We start from the raw sequence: 23,666 nt of genomic DNA, 5'->3' as shown, positions 1-23,666 counted from the left end.
CTTGGCACCCTTGTTGAAAATCGCTGACTGTCGATGTGAGGGTTTATTTCAGTGCTCTCTGTTCTATTCCACTGGTCTGTATGTCTGTCCTTCATTACTCTAGCTTTGTGAAAGGTATGAGACCAAGAAGTGTAAATCCTCTAGCTTTGTTCTTTTTCAGTTTGTTTTGGCTATGAGAGGCCCCTTGAGATTCCATGTGAATTTTAGGCTAGAGTTTTCTATCTGTGGAAAAAATATGTTCGGTATTTTCATAGGGATTGCCTTGAGCCTGGAGATCACTCTGGGTGCTGTGATCATCTCAACACTATTATCAAGTCTTCCACTCCGTGAACATGGGATGCCTTTCTGTGTATTTACGTCTCTTTCTAAGTTCCCTTTAACAATGTTTTGTAGTATTCAGTATACCAGTCTTTCTCTCCACCATTAAGCTCAGTCCTAAGTATCTTATTCTCTGATGCAGTTGTAAATGAAATTGTTTTCTTAATTGCCTTTTCAGATTGTTCATCACTAGAATAGAAATGCAACTCATTTTTATATATTGGTTTTGTATCCTGCAACTTTGCTGGATAATAGTGGTGTCTGTGTGTGCTGCCTAGAGTTTTCTGTATACAGCTCTGAAGGAGACCATTCTGTTTCTTTCCTTCCAGTGTGGACGCCCCATTCTCCAGAGATCCTCCCCCCTCATCACCCTCCGTGTCCTTGAGAGATGCCTGTTCCACTAACTGGAACCTTCTGGAGACAGATTGGGACAGCCAGTATTTGCTCCCTGTTCTGGAGATCCATCAGTTTGCAGCTAGGTGCTGTGAAGCAACCTGAGCTTCATAAAAGTCAGTAAGTGGAGCCACTAGCTAGACCTGGACACGGGCATAGGCCCACACACCCCAGGGCTGTGACCAAGAAAATGATTGCCCGTGGGCAGAGTGGGGGCCTGTCCTAAAGGGGGCATTTTGAGAAGGACACATCTTAAGGTGGGAGAGGGGGGCAGGAGGGTCACTCTTCCTGACGTCGGGCTCCTCCCCACGCTGCCCCAGGCAGAAAGGTCCCCTGCACAAGTGTCCTACCCATCCGCTGCCTCTTCCTCTCCCTGAATAGTAAGTCAGCATAGAATGTGGGTGACGTCCGAGACGCAGGAGTCCTCCCCGTCCTGCAGGGACAAGGGACCACTCCACAGGCGAGATGTTAGCCATTACTTGCCTTCAGGGCCTCCCTGACTGGCCTCGGGAAACCTGTCTTCTCACTGTGCCAGGCTGTGAACCTCCCCTCAGTGCCCGTGAATTAATAAGCCGTGTCTGCCAATATGAAAATAGTGACAAATACATTAATTTTCCTGTTAATTCTCACTTTCTAATTTGTGTCTCTTAATTGTGATCAATGTACGTTTTTTCTGTGCATGGCAAGTTCATACACAGCTGATGGAGAGGAAAACCCTCCGGGTGGCAGACAGACACGGCCCTTTATTTGGTCTCTTTCCTCTTACTGTCCACGCCCTTCCTCGCCTCTCCCCAGCTCGGGTTTTACCTTCTTTGTTTCCTAGGCCACACCCGAGCTTACACCAGGGCAGGGTGTAACCCCAGGGCCAGGGAGGAGAGGGGTGATCAGGGCCCGTGAGTTTATATATTCTTCTTCAAAGGAGGAAAAAATCCCTCTTCTACAGAACAAAAGCAAATAAATCTTGTCTCTAATCTGTCGGCCTAAAAATGGTAATCTGTTCACCACCATGGGGTTGAAGTTGGGTAATAATTAGGTCCATTTATTGTTTCTAAAAGTGCAGGATAGTCACAGGGTCCATGTGACCTGTGCTCTGTGAGCCAGTCTCGACAGGGAAGGAAGCTCTCGGGAAATGGGGTGTCTGTTAGCTTGCTGGGATGGAGACTGGCACCTCAGGGAAAGCCCGTCCACACCTTCCCGCCATCAGAGACCCCAGAGGCCTGAGAGGAGACCTTGGCATGCACACAAGTGCTTCCCGCCCCCACGACCCCAGGCTGCCGTGTCTTCAGAGAAAAGCTGCCCTGAGTTCACTGGCACCGCTTGGCTGAATCTAGTTTTTTCTTCTGTGTCCAGCACGTGCTTGAGCCCTAGTGTTTTCTCCAGGGAGCTTGTCGTCTTCTTTGGGAACACATTCTTCAGAGACTCTGATGAAAGCCTTGGGGCTTCTCCAAAATAAGGAGCAGATGTACGCATCCACCCCCCACCCCACACGAACATCACACACAACTTCAAAGAGGCTGCATATTCCCCCAAACCCGTTCACCACTGTGTTGGTACTCTCCTTCTGCACAACAGATTACCAAAAACCAGTGGCTTTAAGCAGCAGCCATGTAGTCCCTCCCCGTGTCTGTGGGTCAGGGCGCAGGCACGGCACCCCTGGCTCGTGAGCTCAGGGTCTTCCCAGGCTGTTGGCGGAGCTCTGCTCCTGTGGTTCAGGACTGAGGTCCTGGTTTTCTTGCTGGCTGTTGGGTGGGACATCTCTCAGCTCCTTGAGGACCCCCATGTCCCAGCCATGGACCCTCTGAGTCCCTCCTGACCTGAGTCAAAGCCAGCAGAACACTCTAGGAAGAGCTGAGTCTTTGCCAGGGCTCCCTCTGATGGATTGGGCCCCCCCGGGATGCTCTTCCTTTTGGTTAACTTAGATCTGATGATTGGGGAATGTCTGGGCACTGCAGTAAATGCAGACAACCCTTTTTTGGGCTCATACTGCTCATAGGACACCCGGCCATGGCAGTGTCGGCCACACATGGGATGCCTGGTGCATGTGCACACGAGTCACAGCACAAGCGGGTGCCCCGTGTACACGCGCATGAGCCAGCATGCACACGTGCCTCGTATGTATACATGCAGGTGTCCCGTATATACACACACAGATGTCCTGTGTACACATACATGAGTCAACACACGCGGGTGCCCTGTGTGTACACACGAGTCAGCATACGCAGTTACCTGGTATGTACACACGTGTGAGTCAGCATATGTAATGTCCCATGTACACACGCATGAGTCTGGGATTGTTGTAAATATTCTACAATTAACTCAGGGGAGTGCCCCAGCTGTGGGACCTGGTGCAGAGGGGTGGTGAGACTAACCTAGTCCCGGTGAACTGACACTGAGTGCCCCCCCCAGATTATGGCTTTTATTTTGGGAAAGCCCGGCAGCCTTCAGCAGTCCTTCAGGCCAGATTGTTAAAGTCCCCCAAGTGAGCCCCCATAGCTCACATCTTGATTCTATCTTCCTTTTTGCTACTTAAATATGGATTTCCAGAAAATAATATCAAGATGGACTTCAAATGTTAGACCCTCTTCATTTTTCTCCCTTCACTGGATGCTTTAAGAAACATGTTCCTAGAAAACAAACATACCGTGCCGAGGCAGGCGTGTGGCCCCGGACGCTCACTCTGGGTCACGAAGCCCCTTCCGTTTTACAAGAGAAGCTGGAGGCAGGGGTGGGGTGTGCTCAGTGCCGCCCGTCAGATAGGAAGTAGATTACAAGATTTAGGTGTGGGTACGAAGTGTGGGGAAGACGCTGTCGGCATCCGGGGAGAGAGAAATCACCTTCCGGGGAGATCTGGGGAGAGACGCGGTATCTGAGCCGCTCCCTAAGAGCCAGGTCGGAGGAGGTTGTCTGGGAATCCTGGAGGAGGGCCGGGCCCGGCCCTGGCCGAGCAGGAGGAAGAGGGGAGCGTCCCCGGTCCCACGGCTGTTTTTCATCTGCACCGACAAGGCCATGCAGATGACTCACGAGAGCTGACACACCTTTGCCAGAAATTACCGCAAGACTATCTCCCCCTCAAATTTAATCACCACGACGCTTGCCAGAAACATATGTGTCTGAAAGTAGACAATCTTGTCCTCACGGACTGGAACATTCCAACTCAAGCGTGGACAGTAACTGACAGCAGCCGCCCATCTGAGGCCATTCTGGGGAGCAGATGCCAGGGACGTGCCACACCTTCACGTGAGCTCCATCTACAGTGGGGGGTGCACACATTTTCACCGAGATGGTCTAGTCCAGGGGCCTTTCCAGGAGGGATGGGGTAGCCAACGTCTTACCACGCTCAGGACTCTTGCACGTGGCCATTTCCCAGGTGCCACTTGACCTTCAGATGTCCCAGCGAGCCTGAGACAAGCCCGCACAGAGCCAGCTCCATTTCTTGGGGGACAAATGCAGTTTCCTCGCGTCGGTCAGGAGCGCAGTTGGCCGCATCTGCAGGGGACGGCAGTCCTTGCTTCCGTGCCGGCGACTGCTGGCCTGGCAGGAAGCTGGTCCCCAGCAGCAGCGGCGTCGCCCTGGGAGAGGGGGACCAGATGCGGGCAAGGGGCGTGCGTGGCCCCTGAGGGCAGAGGCCCCTTCGTTGGGTCATGTGCACATCGTGGGGCTGAAACGCAAACTCATCTGAGCTGCTTCGGGATCTGGGTGCCTGAGGACGGCGAGGAGGGGTGTGCGCTGCCGTTGAAAAGAAGCCCATGTTCCAGCAAGCTGTGTGCATGGGGACAGTCAGTGCCACATGGGGGGCGGAGCCATGTGGACCAAGTGTGGAGGAGGCCCACAGGCCAGAACCCCAGGTCTCCTGGCCACACCCGAGGCGGCCAGCCCACTGAGGCTTGGGAAGGAAAGGTCCAGAAACAGCCTGTTCCCAGGTCCTCGGTCAGCCATCCTGACAGTCACTTTTTGGAATAATTACCCCACATCGGCTCTTGTGGCACAAGAGGAAGTTTTCACGGCCTTGTTATTTGGTTAAAGCACGCTTGGCCAACCGAGGAAAGACAAGCGGGGATTTCCCGCGGTCTATTCTCACATAAATGGGGCCTGAATTGTCGCTATTCCGCTGAAGCTGAGGAGGTATGTGGACGCGAGGTGCAGGAGAACGTGCAGACCAGCCCGAGCTGGCCCGCAGGAGACAGGTGCGGCGAGCTGGGGTGCGGCGGGAACCGCCCTGGCTTGGGGGCACCTTCCCCTGTGCTCTGGGAATGTGGGGCACAGCCTTGCGCTCGGGGTCAGTGGGCTTCCTGGGAGGCCAGGCCCCTGGGCACGGACCGCGGTAGCTCCCACCACCCAGCGCCCAGGGCCAGCAGCCCTTGCGTGTTGCTGTCCACGCAGGAGGCCTTTTCCTACGTCCACATCTCTCCGAAACCTGCTGCTTGGGAGCCACCAACCAAGGCCCTGAAGCTGAGTGACCGCCCTGGAGGGGGGTTTCTTTAAAGACACGAGCTCACAACGCACAATGATGAGGAGAAGGGAGAGGAAGCACAGGCACTACACCTTTGGGAGGGCGTGAGCCAAAGAAAAGGCCACGCGCAGATCAAGAATGATGACGGGACAAAGTGAGCGGCGTGATTCATTCGGCAGCTGGGGCCCAAGACACAAAGGAGCAGCCGACCAACCACACCACCAATCACTCAACACAGTTTATTCAGAAGGACACCCCACGTTGTGAACCGAGTGCCCCCCCGCCACAATTCACACAATGAAGTCCTGACCGCCAGTGGGACGGTGTCAGGAGGTGAGGCCTTCTGAGGTTTCCTGTGAGAAGACGAAGACCAGCGCTTGCTCCCTCTGCAGCACGTGAGCACACAGCGGGAAGGCACGTCCAGAAGCCCCGAAGAGACCTTCACCAAGAACCGAATGCCAGCACCTTGATCTCAGACTCCCAGCCTCCAGAGCTGTCTGCTCTGTGGAACCACTCGGTCCGCAGTGTCTGAGCGGACTAAGACACAGGCCACGCTAAGCCGGCCAGAAGCTGAAGATTCGACAAGACCAGGTTCTCAAGAGGAAAGGTGGAGTTCAGGGCTGAGGTGAGGAGGAGTCCTTGGCAGTCCACTAAGAAGCTTTCTGATCCCTCGACCTTCCCTCCCCAGCTCAGTGCAGCCAGTGACCATGCCTTCCGTACCCCAGCACAAGATGGAGTCTCTAGAGAACACAGAGCAGAGGCTCCAAGGACAGGGTCCGGTGCCGCCAAGAGCAGGGCTCCCAGCTGACACCGAGGGCATCAAGAGTGCTCCCTCCTCTGTGTTGGGATTGCTGCTCAGTTTCTTCATCGCACCCCTGCAGTTCATGCTCTGAAGCCCAGGAACCACTCCTCCATGGCACCCACCACATCTAACCATGTGTTTCTGTGTGACATTAACCATTGTGTCTGCCTGCAGATTGCGGCGTACTCTGGGGGAGGTGCTGTCTGATATGGCTTGTATCCCGTCCTTGGTCCTAGAGCCTAGTGGTTTGACACAGAGGAAGACATGAATAGATGAAGGCCTAGGATCCCACGTAGGTCGTGCAGAGAGGACGAGGGTGTATGGTATACCATGGACCAGAGTGGGAGGCAGGAACTGGCACCAGGGGCTCCAGAATGGGATGCACAGTTGAACCTGAAAGAGACCCTCCATTCCAAAGCACAGGAAGCCAACTGTGCAAGGGACACATTGTGCTGGTTTAAAATTCCAGAGCTAAACCAGACAGAGCTTTCTAAGGTCCTTGGAGGTGAAGGGGAGCAACCAGAGGGTTTAGAAAGCTGGGTCATGCCAGATGTTGGTGTGGCTGTTAGAATAATGCGTTAGGTGGACACTGGCATCACAGAGCACTAAACACAGAGCACTGAACAGAGAAAAAAGTAAGAAACATGGTGAGATGTTCACGTAAGTTAAAAATGTGCACACATGAAACAACAGCACCAATTTGGCAAGAATATTAAGATAAAAGGACAAGCTGTAGAATGAGCATGACAGGCAGATTGGAGTGACGTGGGGGATCAGGGAGAGAGGTGGATAGTGACGGTAAACGAGAGTGAGCAGGAGAAAAGTCTGTGTGTGGCTCAAGAGTGGTCACAAGGGGTGAAATGAGCAGCAAAATTAATTCAGCAGCTGGGGCCCAAGACATCAAGGAACAGACAACCAACCACACAACCACACCAAACCAACCACACAACCACACCCTAACCAGCCAACCACATAGCCAACCAGCCACACAGCCAAACAAACACACAACCAACTAAACAACTACACAAACATCTACAAACCAACCAATCACACAGATAACCAAACACATAGACAACCACACACTAACCAACCAACCAACCGTTCAAACACATAACCAAACAACTATACAACCAAACAAACAGCTACACACTAACCAAGCACACAACTAACCAGCCAACCAACCAACCAAACAGCCATGCACTGACCAACCAATCAACTATACAACCAAATAACTACAAACTAACCAACTAACCAATCACTCAAATAACCAACCAAACACAAACAACCACACACCAACCAACCAACAATGGCACAACCCGCCAACCACACACCAGTCAACCAACCAACAATACAGCCAAACAACCACACAACCAACCAACCAACCCCAACAACACAAACATCCAGAAACCAACCAACCAATCACACAAATAATCAACCAAACACATAGATAGCCACACAACCAACCGATCAGCCACTTAACTGATCAACTATACAACAGACATACCAAACAAACAAGCACACAAACCACAGCAGAGCAAGCTACCCAACATGGCAGGTATTCTGGTTTACTTACAATTTGAAACATGAGATCTGTTCTTTGGTAAAAATCAGAAATCTCTGAGAGAAAGGCAGAAGAACTAATGAAATTCGTATCAGATTTTTTAAATGTCAAGAGTCCAAGAGAGTCCTGCATATGGCAATAGGCACACAGAAAATTATCTGCAGGCTTAATGACTATTTGCTGTGTTTAGTTCACTTACAGCCAACTATAGCTCTAGGATGTCTGAGTACAGGGACAAAGTGAAATTTAGGAAGTAAGTTGTAGCTAGAGCCTCGGGTCTGGAGATGACAGAGGGCTTGTCTGTCGGAAGGTGTGCGGCCAAGATCAAGAGCAGAACAAAGTACTGCTGCTCTTCCCAAGGACCAAAGGCACGTGCCTGACTTGAGCTGACACAGGGTCCACCTGTGGACCCAGACTCTGCAGAGACACCTACGAAGACACGAGAAGACGGCTTCTGGTTTTCTAGTCTGCGGAGCTCTCAGCGGCCGTGGGTTGTCCGTGTGGCTGAAAGGCATTCCTTACTGAGAATGCAGTGCCGAGTTCCCAGTTGGAAAACTGTTTACTTTTCTAAAAAAGCTCCTTCGGGTACGTAGTGCATGGAGCACTGGGTGTGGGGCATAAACAATGAATCTTGGAACAGTGAAAAAATAAGTTAAATTAAATTTTTTTAAAAAGCTCCTTCAGATAGTCACTCATGTTTTTAGTATGCATCCTCTTTTTTTTAAGATGGATTTTATCTATGTACATAGCATTTTCGATTATAAAAAATTTCTACATTTATTCATAAAATTGCTAAGCAACATTGAAAAGGGGTTCAGGGGGGCATGTTTCAGTGACAGAACAAAAGGGGAGACATGAGATGTTCCCAAGGATCCCACTCGAGGTCGACCATCTGCCACTGGGCCATGTGGCATAGCAGCCGGGACTCAGTCCGGCGTGTGCCCTGTGTTTCCCTCTCCCGGCTCGCTGAGAGCCGCCTTCGTGTTCGTGAGCCCTCCTCCTTGTCCTGTTGGCCTCATGACCCGCAGGAGCCTGGGAAGGGCCCGATGGAGGAGGCACGGAGAGACCACAGCCCAGCAGTGGAGGCTGAAAGCTGCCCGAGCCGCGCCGCTCGGGGGGCCATCCGCCCGCTGAGCAGGAGCCTGGTGCTGGGAGCACAGGGCGGGCCTGGACCAGGCTGAGGTCCCTGCAGGGTGGACACGGGCTTGCGGGCTCCTACTGCCACATCACCGCGGGGGAACACCCTGGGCATGGAGGAGGGCCTCGCTGAGGGTGTAGGGGAGCCCAGAAAGCTTCTCCTCTCCCTCCTGGGTTCCAGGCGGAGGCCCTGAAGGTTCACCCGCGGAGGACAGAGTATCACGCAGGAACAACGCAGTCTGTTAGCAGGTGGACCGCCCACCCTCGCAGGAGCAGCTCCAGGGCTTTGCAACCCGCGCTCACACTCATCTGGACGAAGGAGAAACAACTGCAGCCAGGTGACAGGCCAGACGAACAGAGTTCGGAGGCTTTCAGGGCGGCAAACAGAGACGGCCGACACTGGGGAGCGAATGAGGTTGAGTATTCGGGACCGGTGTGCCCGCCTAGGGTGGCCGGCCTAGCTCTGCCCTCCTCTTGCTGGTCTGTGAGCGGGGGGCGCCTTTACCAAAGGGACTGATGTCTTGGCTTTAGGCAAATGGGGCGGGGGCAGAGAGCTGCTCTTCCTCACCGGCCTCCAGCTCAAAATCCCCGACACGGCCACGTGGCCAGTGTTGACGTGGGTGCTGTGGCCCCTATAAAGGGCCCTCTGGCTCCCTCTAGGGCCGGCCGGCTGGGGTGCAGGGTGCCGGGGCTGCCGGGAGCGGGCCTGGGAGGAGCGGGCCGGCCACTGGGAGCAAACACTGCCGAGCAGGTGGGGGCATGGCTGGTGGTGGCTCTCCTGGAAGTGACGTTGTCCGCTTTGTCTAGAGTTCCCTGCAAGCTTCTGCACAAGCCCAGCGGACTGCAGGCAAGAGCCAGAAACATCAGCTCTTCTGGAAGGTCAGGACCGAGGGCCGCATCCTGGAAGAGCAGGGCCCTTGTGCACCGAGATGTTTCTCAGAGCTGTGAGTGACGAACCAAAGCCTCGACCGCGTCCCTTCCCTGGAAGAGGGGCAGGAGGGGCGGCAGCAGGCTCGAACCCTTTCCTGGAGCAAAGCCCAGGCTCTGCGCCCCTTTGCAGAAAGAGCTACCGTGTCCTTTGCCCATTTGTTCAGTACGTTGGTTGTTGGTTGGTTTACCGCACATTTTCGTGACTCACTTCTAGGTCGTGTGAGGTTTGCAACCCGGGTCTGTTCAGGCCACCTGGACTCTGCAGGCCTGGGCAGCCTCTGGGGATGGAGCCGCCTCTTACCCAAGCCCCGGACCGTAAGGTATACCTGCCTGACCACGAGTGACCACGCAGACCGTGTCCCGCGCCGTGACCGCGTGGGGAGTGGACGTTGCTGTGCGCTGGTGCCCTCCCCCGCTGTCCCGGAGATGCACTGGCGGCCGGGACCCGAGCGCGGTCACGCCACACGTGGGGCCATGTCTTTCCTCAGCGCCCACTGTGTAGAGACGGGTCCGTGGTCCCCGTGTTCTCCACGAGGCTGCTGCACGCTCTCTTCTGAGCCCGCGTCCCTGTGGCCGGGGAAGGTGAGACAGCCTCCACCTCACGGTCTGTGTAAACCCGCTGACGCCGGGCGCCTGTGGGCGCTCTGTCTCTGGAGCGCGGCCCGGATTGCTCCCGCTGTGGCTGATGGTTTCCCAGACCCGCCGCACACCCTCCTCTGCCCTGCCCCCCCCCACCCCGGGAGAGACGGTGTGATGTCACCTCCGTGGGGATGGGCGAGGTGCGCTCTCTCTGCCTCTCTTTCTGGGTCTCTGTCTCTCTGTCTCTCTCGCCCCAGATGGACTCATGGAGTTTCCTTGGGCCCACAGGAGCCCCTTCAAGACAGCCTCAATGTCCTCCTGGCGTGCTGCGTCTTCGAGCGCGTCCCTGCTCTCTGAAAGCTCAGCTGTGCGGGCGAATCTCATGCTTTCCGTGCCCCAGAGCCGGGACCAGCCATTTCTCCAGGGAGTGAAGGGGTGATTTTTTAAAATACCGATCTCAGAACCAGAACCAGTATTTCCAAGACTTCTTCCCCACAGGCCTCCACCCAATGTGCTGCTTGGGGTCCCTTCACCCCCAGAAACCTGCGCCGTTCCTGGCACATAAAGTGCTGACTGAAAGAAGCCAGAATGTCAGTTTCCTTTCTGCCCCTAGACTGACAACCTGAGCTGAATTTCAGCCCAAAATAGTGTGCACGGGCTCGCAGTGTCTAATTCGACTTCACTGAAATACCAGTTTTGTGTGAATCCGCCCACTGGGAAGAAAACAGATCGAGGCAGGGAGGTGCGGCCCCGAAGCCTGTGTTCTTCTGAGACCGCGGAGCACGGGCGAGGCCGGAGCACCGAGGGTTTAGAGCATCGATACTCGGGTGTTTCACTCGGCTCAAATTACTTCCCTCTATTTTTTTTTTTAAAGATTTTATTTATTTATTTGACAGAGAGAGATCACAAGTAGGCAGAGAGGCAGGCAGAGAGAGAGAGAGGAGGAAGCAGGCTCCCTGCCGAGCAGAGAGCCCGACGCGGGACTCGATCCCAGGACCCTGAGATCATGACCTGAGCCGAAGGCAGCGGCTTATCCCACTGAGCCACTATTTTTCCACCGTTTTTAAGCCGCCCCGAAGCTGGGATCCCGGATCTATTTCTAACCTCGCCCTGCAGGAGATGCCACTTGTCTGCTTGCATAAGGCCTCCTGGTGTTTTAATTTGGGATCTTCTCATCACGAAGAAGCATATTTTCAGTCTCTGCATCTTGGCCTCCCCCTCTTGCTTCATCAAGTGAGGCGCGATCACAGCCACCCCCGAGCTCCGCCGCCACTGCGGGGCCATGCAGCACAGAGACTGTCCTCACTGCGTCGGCGGCACAGCACACGGTCCCCATGCACCCAGCCCCTTGCGGGTTTCCAGTCACTGCTAGTAAAACAGCAGCCGCCACCAGCGTTGCTCAGGGCTGCCAGCAGCCTGTCCATCCACGCAGGCTCCTGAATCCCGTACCCTACGGAATCTGTTCCTCATGCCCTGGGTGCTGGACGTCCAAGCTCTGGGTGCCAGCTCGGGCCCTCACTTGGCAGAGAAGGGCCCTGGGTTGTCCTTGTGCTGTCATCCCGACCACCCCGAGACTCCTCTCCTCCCCGACCCTGGTGCGCGTGGTCCCTTGGGGGGTTAGGGCCCCACCTGCGAAGAGACGGTGCACAGCACTAAGCAGCCCTCAGAAAATACTTCATCCTTTCCAGGGCACCTGTGCAGCCTCGGTCTTCGTGACACCTGCTTTACAGACCTGTGGACCGACAGGTGGACAGACATAGAGGCGGCAGGAGCTGGAAGGTTCAGCCAGGAGGTGGCAGGGCCCTCTGACGTTTTATCCCGCGTCCTCGCCTTCCTCGGGGTGTTGTCCTGAGAGCAGGTGAGCTCTGAGGTTCTGAGGGCAGTGGATGCCCAGCTCAGGCCGGGCAGCTCTGTGGCTGTGTCTGGGCAGGGCTGGCACCAGGGAGCCCGGCTTCTGGGTGTCTGCTCCCCGAGCCACGCCAGCAGCCCCTAAGGAAAGTGTCTGGAACAGATGCTGAACTTGGAGGGACAGGCACAACTTTACGGTCATCCTCGGATGGCCCCTAGAAGCCTCACCTGCGGTCAGACCTCAGGCCCAAGGCAGGAAGGACGCCAGCTTTCCCTGATGTGTCCTTGGACCAGGATGTGGCCCCGACATTTGGAGCTGAGGATGAGCCCAAGAGCCACGCCCCCAAGGAGACAGTTCTCTTGTTCTTCTGAACAAGACAGCTGGGCCCGGCGTCCCCTGCAGAGCCGGCAGGACAAGCTCGATGCCGAGGTCCCACTGCCCACTCAAGCACAGAGCAGAGGCTCCAAGGACAGGGACGCGCCCTTTCCCATGCAGGTGCGGCCCCGCCTCGGGTGTGTGGGTGCCATTAGGGCTTAGCATTTTCCCAGGGGTCGCAGAACATCGCAGGGGTGGATGGGCAGGGTGCCCTGGTGGGCGACCCCCACAAAGCACAGCCCACCCAAGGACGCCCTCGTGGGCACCACCTTGAAGGCCATGAGCTTGCGCCTCCGGGTCTGGACAGAGAGACAATCTCCCGTGCTCCGGGCGTGTTAGTGGGGCTCCTGAGTCTTCAGCAAGCACATCCACCATACTTGCTAATTTGTACCTTGGGGGTTTGGTAAAAAACACTTTTCCATTTCCAGAGCTCAAAGACCTGCACTTTCTTCTCTTTATGATTTTACCTGCCGCGTCGAGTGTTTAATCCAGCGTAAGTCCAGGTCTGATGATGAAATTAAGGACCAGGCTTCGTTGTTTTCTCCATGTAATGAACAAGTTTCTCAGTCTCGAGCTTTAAAAAAGCGGTCCTTTTCTGGGGGAGATTGTGGTATGTCATCCTTATTCAGTGTCGGATGTCCCATATGATGGTGGGTCCGTTTTTTTCCTATTTTGTTGTATTGATCTATCTGGTCCTGCACAAGCACGCAGCCTTTATTAGTTAGGCCTTCTAGAACGTTCCATTGAGGGGAAGGAGAGTCCCCTTTTGCTTTAAACTTTAAAACTGACTTTGCTATTCATGTAAATTTCAAGTGGCATTTTTGAGTTTACCTAAAATTCCAGCTGGAGATTTTATTTGCATCGCAAAGAATACGTTTGAATGGAGTTGACATCCTTGTGATGTTATGTCACATCCAAAGATATGTATCTGTCCGTTTGTCCAGACCTCGTCTTCTGTCCTTCAGCAGAGCTGGACAGACTCCCTAAAAGTCTGGTGCATTCTTCCTTAGGTTCATTCTTGATTCCTCATCCATTAGATATTCATTCCTTTAACACATGCTCACTGAGTGCTATCAGAGTCCTTAGCACGAGGGACAGTAATGAAGAAAACAACCCAGGTCCCAGCCCTGTTGGGGATAAGATTCCATAGGAAAATATGGAATATAAGGCATATTCTATAGATTTATGAGGATGATTCCTTACTTATTTACTATATGTTTTATCTTTTACAATGTTTCTATAATATTTTCTACAAGAGCATGTGAATACATTTAGTTTTTTGCTATAATGTTTCTAATTGACTATTGATGATGTAGAACAGTGATGCTGATTTGTAAGCTGATCTTGGACCTGGCAACCTTGATGAACTTCCTATTAGTTCTAAAGGTGCATCTAAAGGTACAACTCTAGGGGCACCTGGGTGGCTCAGTTGCTTAAATGACTGCCTTCAGCTCAGATCATGATCCTGGAGTCCTGGGATCGAGTCCCACATTGGGCTCCCTGCTAGGCGGGGAGTCTGCTTCTCCCCCTGACTTCCCCCTCTCATGCTTGTACTCTTTCATTCTCTCTCTCTCAAATAAATAAATAAAATCTTTAAAAATAAATAAATAAAAGTACATAAATTCTATTGCAGATTCTATGTAGAGGAGCTAATCAACTATAAACAATAACACTTTATCTCTTTCCATCTTTAATATTATTATTTTATTTTCATGCCTTATACCTTTGGCCAGGATATCAAATGTTCTATTAAGCAGTAGCAATGATGGCAGGGATCCTTATCTTGTTCCTGATTTTGGATGAATTATATAAAAGTTGTCTATCAATTGTGATGTGCCTATTACTGGTTTTGATACGTTCCCTTTTTCAAGGTAGCAGGTGTCCTTCTATCATTTGTTTCCTGAGACTTTCAGAGAAGAGTTAGATGTCACTATGGGAATTTTCTGCATTTATCTAGATTATGACTTGACTATTCCCCTTAAGCCCTTTGTGTGCTATGGTTGTTTAAGAAAAGTTGTCACAATTGTTTGACAATCTTCCCACTGAGAAGGAGAAGCTTTGTTCCCTCCCCTGGAATCTAGGAAGATGTGATTTCTTGGACCAAAGGGCATAGTGGAATGCCTCCACTGTGGAGTGATGTTGGGTAACTCTCCAAGGCAGGTCAGTAAGTCCACTCATTCCCTGGGTTTTTCCATCTGGGGGAAGCTAGCCGCTCTGTTTGGAGGTCTGAGAGTACCAGGCTCGAGAGACCAATGCCAGCACTTGTGTCAAGCCCCCAGCCATCAGTCAGCATTGACTGCCAGCCATGAGACTGAGCTATCTTAAAAGTCTGTGTGGTTGGGCCTTGAGACGGCACCACAAAAGACACCCAATCAGAATTGTCCAATCTCCCCAGATTTCTGGCCCATAAAATCCTGAGCAGTGCAAGCCACCAGGCGAGGGCCTAGTTTGTCATGCACCAGTAATAACGGGAACGTATGGGTAATTTATCAATAGATTTTCTAGTGTCCATTAATCCTTGCATTCACAGGATGAACCCTACTTGATCGTAGTGAGGAATTTCCTTGTGTCCCGGGGACTTGGATAACTCTGCTGATTGGGGACCTTCACAGTCACGTTTGCAAATCAGGTGGCCCGAACTTCCCTCGCTGTCTGATTTGGGGCAATGTGTCACACAGCTCTCCTTCAATAGCATGTCAGACCCACAGTGGCGTCACAGAACGGCCATCCTTCCTCGGCTGCTCCCATGACAACCTGGCACGATGCAGACCCCCCAGCCAGGACCCTCCGTGTGCTCAGGTCTCCCCATGAGCATGAACACCTGCATGTGGTCTGATATCTTTCCTGCCCAACTTTCCCCTCACTTTCCTGCTGTAGCTGTTAGACCTACTTTATCTGAAGCTCTCTCTGGCCACTCCTGCTCTTTCCTTGTCTGGTGTTGAGTTGTGTCCCCCAGTAATCCACATGCTGGGGGACACAAGCCTCAGAATGTGACACTTGGAAATAGGGTCGTTGCATATGTGATTGGTTAAACTGAGGTAAGGTCATACTGGAGGAAGGTGGGTCCCTAACCAGGTAAGACTGATGTCCTTGTAAGAAGGGAAAATCTGGACACTGACATGTACCCAGGGAGAGCACCACATGAAGACAGATGCAAAAGATGGGGTCATACATCTCCAAACCGAGGCACCCTAAGATTTCCACCAACTGCCAGATGCTGGAGAGCAAACTAACACACTCTCCATCCTTCACAGACTCCTCTGCCTGGTCGCTTATGTCTCTGATCCCTTCTAGGTGTCTGCTTTCTGAGAACCTACACAGACACAGTGACTTTTTAAAAATTTTTTATTGGAATTCTAGTTAGTTCACATATAGTGTAGTATTGTACACATATAGTGTAGTATTTCAGGAGTGGAGATCAGGGCTTCATCATCCACATACAAAACCCCATGCTCATTCCGTCCCAGGCCCTCCGTAACGTCCGTCCCCCAGTTCTCCCAGCCCCCACCTGCCGCCCTCTCTGTTTTCTCCTTTCTTCCCCCTTCCCCATGTTCCTCTGTTTTGTTTCTTAAATCCCACATAGGAGTGAAATTATATGGTATTTGTGTTTCTCTGATTGACTCATTTCACCCAGCATAATCTCTTCCAGTTCCGTCCATGTCGGTGCAAATGGGGGGTGTTCACCTTTCCTGAGGGCGGAGTCATACTCCATAGTGTATATGGACCACATCTTCATTATCCATTCGTCCGTTGAAGGGCATCTTGGTTCTTTCCATAGTTTGGTTCTTGTGGATGTCTCAGCGTCTGCGTCCCGGTCAGTAGGGTCGGAGACGAGGAGACGTGGTCACGCTTGCTCATACCTCAGTGGCTAGAGCACTAGACTCCGAGGAAGGCGGGGTTTTCTCTGTGCGGGGGAGCATCCCGATGACCCAGGCCGCACAAGCTCGGAAGCACGGCCTGAGAGGTGGCAGTCTGCCTCATTGGTGCTGCTGGGACGGCTGGAGAACTGGGAGGTCTCAGAACCTCTCCTTCAAGGTGTTGTGGGTCACGCAGTTGATTTTATTCTCTGTTTTTACTTGGCATTTGCATAATTACCAACTGTATTTTTAACTGATGGGCAATCTGATTTTTTTAATCACTTTATTATTTTTCATCATGGTAAGTGTACTTTTCAGTCCGCTCCCCTGCTTTCCCCGTCCCTCACCACCTCTGCTAACCAGCAGTGCATCTCTGTTGTCAGGAGGCTGCTGCTGGGTTTGTCTCTCTCCCTTCCTCCCCTCCCCCACTTTGTTCATCTGTGTTGTTTCTTAAATTCCACATATAAGTGAGATCTTAGGGTCCTTGTCTTTATCTAATTACATTCTGTGTAATCTCCAGTTCCATCCATGTCGGTGCAAATGGTGGGTGTTCATCCTTTCTGACGGCGGAGTCATATTCTTTTGTGTATATGGACCACATCTTGATCCATTCATCTGCTGATGGACATCTAGGTTCTTTCCATAGTTTGGCTATTGTGGACATTGCTGCTAGAAACATTCGGGTGCACGTGCCCCTTTGGATCACTACGTTTGTATCTTTAGGGTAAATACCCAGTAGTGCAATTGCTGGGTCATAGGGCAGTTCTATGTTCAACACTTTGAGGAACCTCCATGCCGTTCTCCAGAGTGGCTGCACCAGCTTGCATTCCCACCAGCAGTGTAGGAGGGTTCCCCTTTCTCCGCATCCTCGCCAGCACCTGTCCTTTCCTGACTTGTTAATTTTGGCCATTCCAGCTGGTGTAAGGTGATATCTCATTGTGGTTTTGATTTGTATTTCCCTGATGCTGAGTGATGTGGAGCATTTTCTCATGAGACACGATGACTTAAAGCCACACCAGGACTTTATATTACATTAGAATGAGCAGATAATCATGGGATTGCCTACAGAGCATCTCCACAGAAAAGGTTTAAGAGACACTGCAAACAAAACTAAAGGTAATTTCGGATGACCTCTCATGAGTCTTGCTGATCTAGTGCACTACAAGGGAACAATGTTAGGGGCAGGAATTGTTTTTGTATCACCAACCCAAAGAAAAACTGAATTGTGATTCCCATTAAAGAAGTAACTTGAGCTGGGTTTTTGCTTTATAGGTAAAACTGTGGTGTATTCAACCTGACTGCTTGTATCAGGGTTCTCCAGAGAAGCAGGACCCAAAAGGGAGATATGAAAAAAAAATTATTATAAGGAAGGGGCTCACAGTGTTAGCCCATCAAGTGCAAAGTCTACAGAGTAGGTGGGCAGGTTAGAGACCCAGGAGACCCTGTGTTCCAGTCCAAGTCTCAAGGCCACATCTGGAGAACTATCTTTTGCTCAGAGGAAGACAGGCTTTTTGTGCTAGATGGGCCTTCGACTGATTGGGCGAGGCCCACAACACTAGGGAGGGCAATCTGCTTACTCAAAATCTAGTGATGTAAATGTTACCCTCACCCCAAAACCACGCTCACAGAAAAGTATTTCATTTAATATCCGAGCACATTCACACATAAGACTTGCCATCATGCTGCGTATCTGAAGAATTATAGAGAGTTTATCTTCCATGCAGTGTGGACCATAGGAAGCAGCACACAGAAGCATGTTGTGTGGTGTTGGCAGTTCAGAGGCAGAGCCGCAAGGAGGCACAAGCCATGGGGGGGACAGGAAAGGAGAGGGAGGGGAGGGAGCCAGACGTTCTCCAAGGTGGGGGACACCCTGGTGCACGTGGCTTCAGCTATCACCTGTGCAGAGCTGGCTCTCCCTGTGAGGGCGGTGGGAGCACTGTGTGGTGGTAGCTGTTGCGGGGACGGAGAGACCATGACCAGTGCCATGTGCCCCAGGGGAAATTTGGCCCGGCCACCCTGCGAAGACTGGTGTAACTCCTGAGAAGGAAGTCCGTGTTTAGGGGCCTCCTGTGATTTTGCCATACGGCATTTTCTAGAGGAATAGCTGGAATTGGGGCCCGGAGGCTGAGGAGTCAGTGTCCTCGGCCACACTGTTGATGATGAGCCCGAGACAGTGGAAAACCTAATTTGTATCTCAGGACCCCGCCTTCCACCGTAACCTAAAAACCTTGCTCCGGGGCTTCTCCCTGAGGGTGGCTTTGCAGGCTGGTATGTCCTGGACGCATAGGCTGAGGTCACTCCCCCATGCTGGTGGGATCAACACAGGGGGCAGCCACACGGTGCGCCGGTGCCTCCTGAGCCCACGGGTGCCTGTGTGCGTCTCCCTCTGCCTCTCTGTCCTCAGTCACAAAACCACTCCGTGCGTCTGCATTTGGCCCAGGGTGGGTGACATGGGGTTCACCCGCATTTTTGTGGCCCTGAAGCCATAGCAAAGGTGACACACTCACCCTGGAAAGCAGAGGAGAAGTGACATACCCCCCATCATGGACGCCTCGCAGAACACAGCATCGGACAGTTGACAGTGGACATTACTGTTGCAGATGAATATCGCGTTTATGACAGCCCAGTGGACGTGTTTTAAAATCCTTGTAGATATTGGAGGCTGATGGGGAATCCTTGTGACTCTGGCGGCCGGTGCACAGGGACGCTGCTGGGGTTGGGGACCACAGGGAGGAAGACGCCACTTCCAAGCTCATTGTTAAAGGGAGTTAATGTTTCAAGTTAACGTGTTCCGTGTTTGACATGAAGGTGATCTTCACGTTAAAGATGCTGGGATCAATCCTGTCCATGCTCCTGTCTCACAAGCAAGTCGAGGGTCTCTTCTACAGTGGCTGCACAGTTTGGGGAAACGGCAGTATCTGCCGTGAGGACGGGGGTGTTTTCTGCGGCTGAGAGACATGGGCGTCCTGACCTCAAAGCCGCTTGTCCACGAGGAGTCCTTGGTAAGACACGCACTTTTCCGCTCGGTCTTCGGCAGGGATCCGTCAGACGGCGTTTCCGGTCCTCCTGCAGGTAGACGGCATCCAAACGTGTGGCCTGGCGTCGGTTCAAGGTCAGGACACGTGAGCCAGAGCCCTGGCACCCGTGGACTCTGGGCTTCATCAAGACCACAGAGTGCAGCCCCCCGTGGTAACTGCCTGTGCTGTGGCCTCAGCCGTGGGCATTAGGGCTTGTCTGGGTGGACATGGTGGCATCACTAGAGGTGGGGCATTCTGACCCAGGACATGTGTGACCCCACCCTGTGCGGTCATCATGGACACAGACGTCCCTCAGAGTCACAGTGCAGCGGCCTCAGTGTGCGTGCCAGGCTGCTCAGGCGCCGGGCCTCTGCTTCCTCGCTGGGGACCAGAGTCACAGCAGCGCCAACAGGAGGGTGGTCAGGAGTGAGGGAGACAAGCTCCATGGTGCCCAAGTTGAGCTTCTGGGCTGGGCTTTCCAGTGGAAGAGTCTTGTGTCCCCAGAGGCCGGCTCGCACCTGCACTTCCTGCACGTCTCGGGGCCCAGGCCCGCCATGTTCCGGGCAAGCACGTTACCACTAGGAGCACGCGGAAGAGGCTCTGCCCCGCCGTGTCTCCTGGGGCAGGAGGCTGCTGGAGCTGGCCCTTCGAGGAAGAGAGGGGTCGGGGCGGCAGGCAGCATCTCGCTCCTCAGGGACAGCAGGGGGACAGGTTTGGGAATGGAGCAAGCCAATGGGAAATGCACCTGTCTGGGACCATACTTCAGTCCCTCAGACGATGTTTCTTTTTTTTTCTGTTTTTTTTTTAATTTATTTTTTTAATTTATTTATTTTCAGCACAACAGTATCATTATTTTTTCACCACACCCAGTGCTCCATGCAATCTGTGCCCTCTATAATACCCACCACCTGGTACCCCGACCTCCCACCCCCGCCCCTTCAAACCCCTCAGATTGTTTTTCAGAGTCCATAGTCTCTCATGGTTCCCCTCCCCTTCCAATTTCCCCCAACTCCCTTCTCCTCTCCATCTCCCCATGTCCTCCATGCTATTTGTTATGCTCCACAAATAAGTGAAACCATATGATAACTGACTCTCTCTGCTTGACTTATTTCACTCGGCATAATCTCTTCCAGTCCTGTCCATGTTGCTACAAAAGTTGGGTATTCACCCTTTCTGATGGAGGCATTATACTCCATAGTGTGTATGGACCACATCTTCCTTATCCATTCGTCCTTTGAAGGGCATCTTGGTTCTTTCCATAGTTTGGCGACTGTGGCCATTGCTGCTATGAACATTGGGGTACAGATGGCCCTTCTTTTCACTCCATCTGTATCTTTGGGGTAAATACCCAGGAGTGCAATAGCAGGGTCATAGGGAAGTTCTATTTTTAATTTCTTGAGGAATCTCCACATTGTTCTCCAAAGAGGCTGCACCAACTTGCATTCCCACCAACGGTGTAAGAGGGTTCGCCTTTCTCCACATCCCCTCCAACACATGTTGTTTCCTGTTTTGTTAATTTTGGCCATTTGTTAATTTTGGCCATTTGGTGTAACGTGATATCTCAATGTGGTTTTAATTTGAATCTCCCTGATGGCTAGTGATGATGAACATTTTTTCATGTATCTATGAAAGACCCACAGCAAATATCATCCTCAATGGGAAAAAGCTTGCGTCCTTCCCATTGAGATCAGGAACACGACAAGGATGCCCACTCTCACCACTCTTGTTCAACATACTATTAGAAGTCCTAGAAGCAGCAATCAGACAACAAAAAGAAATAAAAGGTATCCAAATTGGCAATGAAGAAGTCAAACTCTCCCTCTTTGCAGATGACATGATTCTTTATATGGAAAACCCAAAAGACTCCACCCCCAAACTACTAGAACCCATACAGCAATTCAGCAACGTGGCAGGATACAAAGTCAATGTGCAGAAATCAGTGGCTTTCTTATACACTAACAATGAAAATACAGAAAGGGAAATTAGAGAATTGATTCCATTTACTATAGCACCAAGAACCATAAGATACCTGGGAATAAACCTAACCAAAGAGGTAAAGGATCTGTACTTGAGGAACTACAGAACACTCATGATCTGTCACTCATGAAGGTCCGCACTTATCTGTGGATCCGTAAGTGTGGAATCCAAGCTGAGGATAGCCGAACTACCTCCACCAGGTGTTTGTAGGAGTCCGAAGCAGACCTGACACCGACACAGTAAGATGACAAAGGGCCAAGGATGTCGCCACACTGACTCACAGAGCACCTCAGCTGTCCCAGGCGAGAACGTTGTATTCCTGTTACCGAGACTGTTTTGCGTAATGAGTAACTTTCTTAGAAAGGAGCCGGGAGCCCAAGACTCAGCGCTGTGGTTGGCTCTGCAAGAGGAAGGAGAGCTAAGATTTCCAAGGATCCAGAAATTTCAGACCCTGAAGGCAACCATTTTTGTGCCCCAGGGTGGCTTGACTGCAGGCATAGCTCTGGTCCTTCTGGCAGTTGTGTCCCTCGTGCCTCTCATACGAGTGACCCACAGACACCTGCTTCATGGTCGGGTGCGTCTTCTCCATCCTGACTTCCACCGATCCTGAAGGACGCCCTCTTCAGATTGAGCGATCTCGACATCTAAGTAAAGACATTAATCTTTCCTTTGGACTGGAGAGGTCCGTGCTGTCGGGCGCAGAGCTGAGCATCAGTGAGTGTGTTTTGGGTAAACGGTTGGATGGATGAAGCGTAACGAAGGTTACTGAGCAGTCCTTCCTGCTTTTCATTTAGTCCCAGTGAACCACGGAAGAACCTGGACTAGGGGAGGGGACATGAGACACACACACACATCCCAGTGCTGGTGACGGCGTCACCACAGTATCCGGACGCGTCTCACAAGTCACCGCGTGCACAGCCCCACACCCACCCAGACGAGAGCCAAAGGGTTTGGCAGAACTGGGGCCGCGTCACCGAACGTGCGAGTGTCACCATCACCCAGCCCTGACGAAAGGAGGCGGAGCGTCTGCAGACACGGGAAACCATAGCAGACGGCGAGGCTTCAGGAAAGAAGTGTGTTGGGGTAAGTGTTCCTCTTTCCATTTCTGAAAGTTGTGGTCCCAAGTCTCAGAATAGATGCATTTCCACAGGGTCTGTGGTGTGGTTCTGCACGCGCATCCCTCGGGCGGAGGCAGGGCACCCTACCGTGGCCGCGACGGGAGAAGGGGGGAGGCACCCCGACCGAGAGACATAGGCTGCGCCCACGGGCCTTAGAGGGTGAGCGGCCCGTGGTTTTTAGGTGATTTGGGCATGGAAAGGCACTCGTGTGACGGTCTCCACGACGGCTCTGCCACCCCCGGCGCTGTCCTGCTGTCCGGGCTACACGGCCACCCCAGCGAGCTGGACTTGTCCTTGCCGCCGAGGACGCGCCCCACTGCAGCCCCCACTAGCCTGTATGTCTTCAAGTACTTGATGGACGTTTGCCAGACGAGTGAATGACCGACAATCAGGTCTCATGGATTTTCAGACTTTCAAGCCATTTTAGGCTTCGGTCACTTGTAAAAACCTGGCAGAGAAAGGCAGGCCTCGGAGCCGCTCGGAGATCTCGTGAGCCGAATACCGTGTGTCTTCTCTTGTTCGTGAGCTTTGGGCGTTCGTCACCCACATGTCTTTCCTGTTGACACACGTCCCCCGTTGAGTGTCATGAATATTTAATTTGTTTTTAAAAACTTGGTTGTATCTGCATATGTAAATTCAACCAGTCAAACTTAAATTCTCTCCCAGAAGACCAGTGCATTTAAAAAATACCTTTGGCACAATATTTGAGTAAACCTAATGAAAAATACTATTTTTTCCACTTCACATGCATGTTATCTGTGTGGTGAGGTTCATAATTCATTTTTTACACAAGTTTCATTTTGTGCCTTCTACATGTGGACACAGGCATGCACACAAACACATTAATGGACCACAGATTCCATTTATTATCATCTCATTTTTTAAAAGATTTATTTATCTTAGAGAGGGGCACAGAGAGCACGAATGAGAGGGAGGCAGAAGCAGAGAGAGAGAGAGAGAATCCCAAGCTGATCTGAACTGAGCTCGGAGCCCAACCTGGAGCTCGATCTCACGACCCTGAGATCATGATCTGAGCTGAAGTCAAGAGTCAGACACGTAACCGACTGAGCCCCCCAGGCACCCCAACTGTCATCTCATTTTAAATAAATACTGGAAGTTACATAAAAATAAATCTCTTTACTCAGGTAAGTGACCATTAATAAAGATGGGACAGATTTGCAACGATTTTTATTGTCCTGGGACACAGGGCCATGGGTGGCTGTTACTTTTGTTAGACCAAGTGTGCTTTTGCGTCCAGGCTCCCTGTCGTTTCAGCACTCACCCTACATCAAATTGTGCTACT

The 23,666-nt window shown here is 52.0% G+C and overlaps 1 protein-coding gene across 9 annotated transcripts in view; it reads left to right on the top strand.

The window, feature by feature from the left end:
* ERICH1 (glutamate rich 1) overlaps positions 1-14,132 on the top strand; it is a 56,581-nt gene extending 42,449 nt beyond the window's left edge. For 3 of the 9 annotated variants that reach the window (XM_059384399.1, XM_059384402.1, XM_059384401.1), the window contains 3 exons: positions 648-831; positions 8,843-9,605; positions 9,806-14,132. In XM_059384399.1, the coding sequence (XP_059240382.1) occupies positions 9,197-9,605; positions 9,806-10,527 (1,131 nt within the window). In that variant the 5' untranslated portion in view covers positions 648-831; positions 8,843-9,196 and the 3' untranslated portion in view covers positions 10,528-14,132. Of the gene's footprint in view, positions 1-647; positions 1,685-8,842; positions 9,606-9,805 lie in introns of those variants that run through there. The other 6 variants (XM_059384408.1, XM_059384406.1, XM_059384407.1 and 3 more) reach the window with 6 other exon arrangements.
* The last annotated feature ends 9,534 nt before the right edge of the window (positions 14,133-23,666 follow it).

Source organism: Mustela nigripes, chromosome 18 (genome assembly GCF_022355385.1).
Source record: "Mustela nigripes isolate SB6536 chromosome 18, MUSNIG.SB6536, whole genome shotgun sequence".
NCBI classification, from domain to species: Eukaryota; Metazoa; Chordata; class Mammalia; order Carnivora; family Mustelidae; genus Mustela; species Mustela nigripes.
The sequence above is the reverse complement of the archived record's forward strand: the minus strand, read 5'-3'. Positions and strand labels throughout refer to the sequence as shown.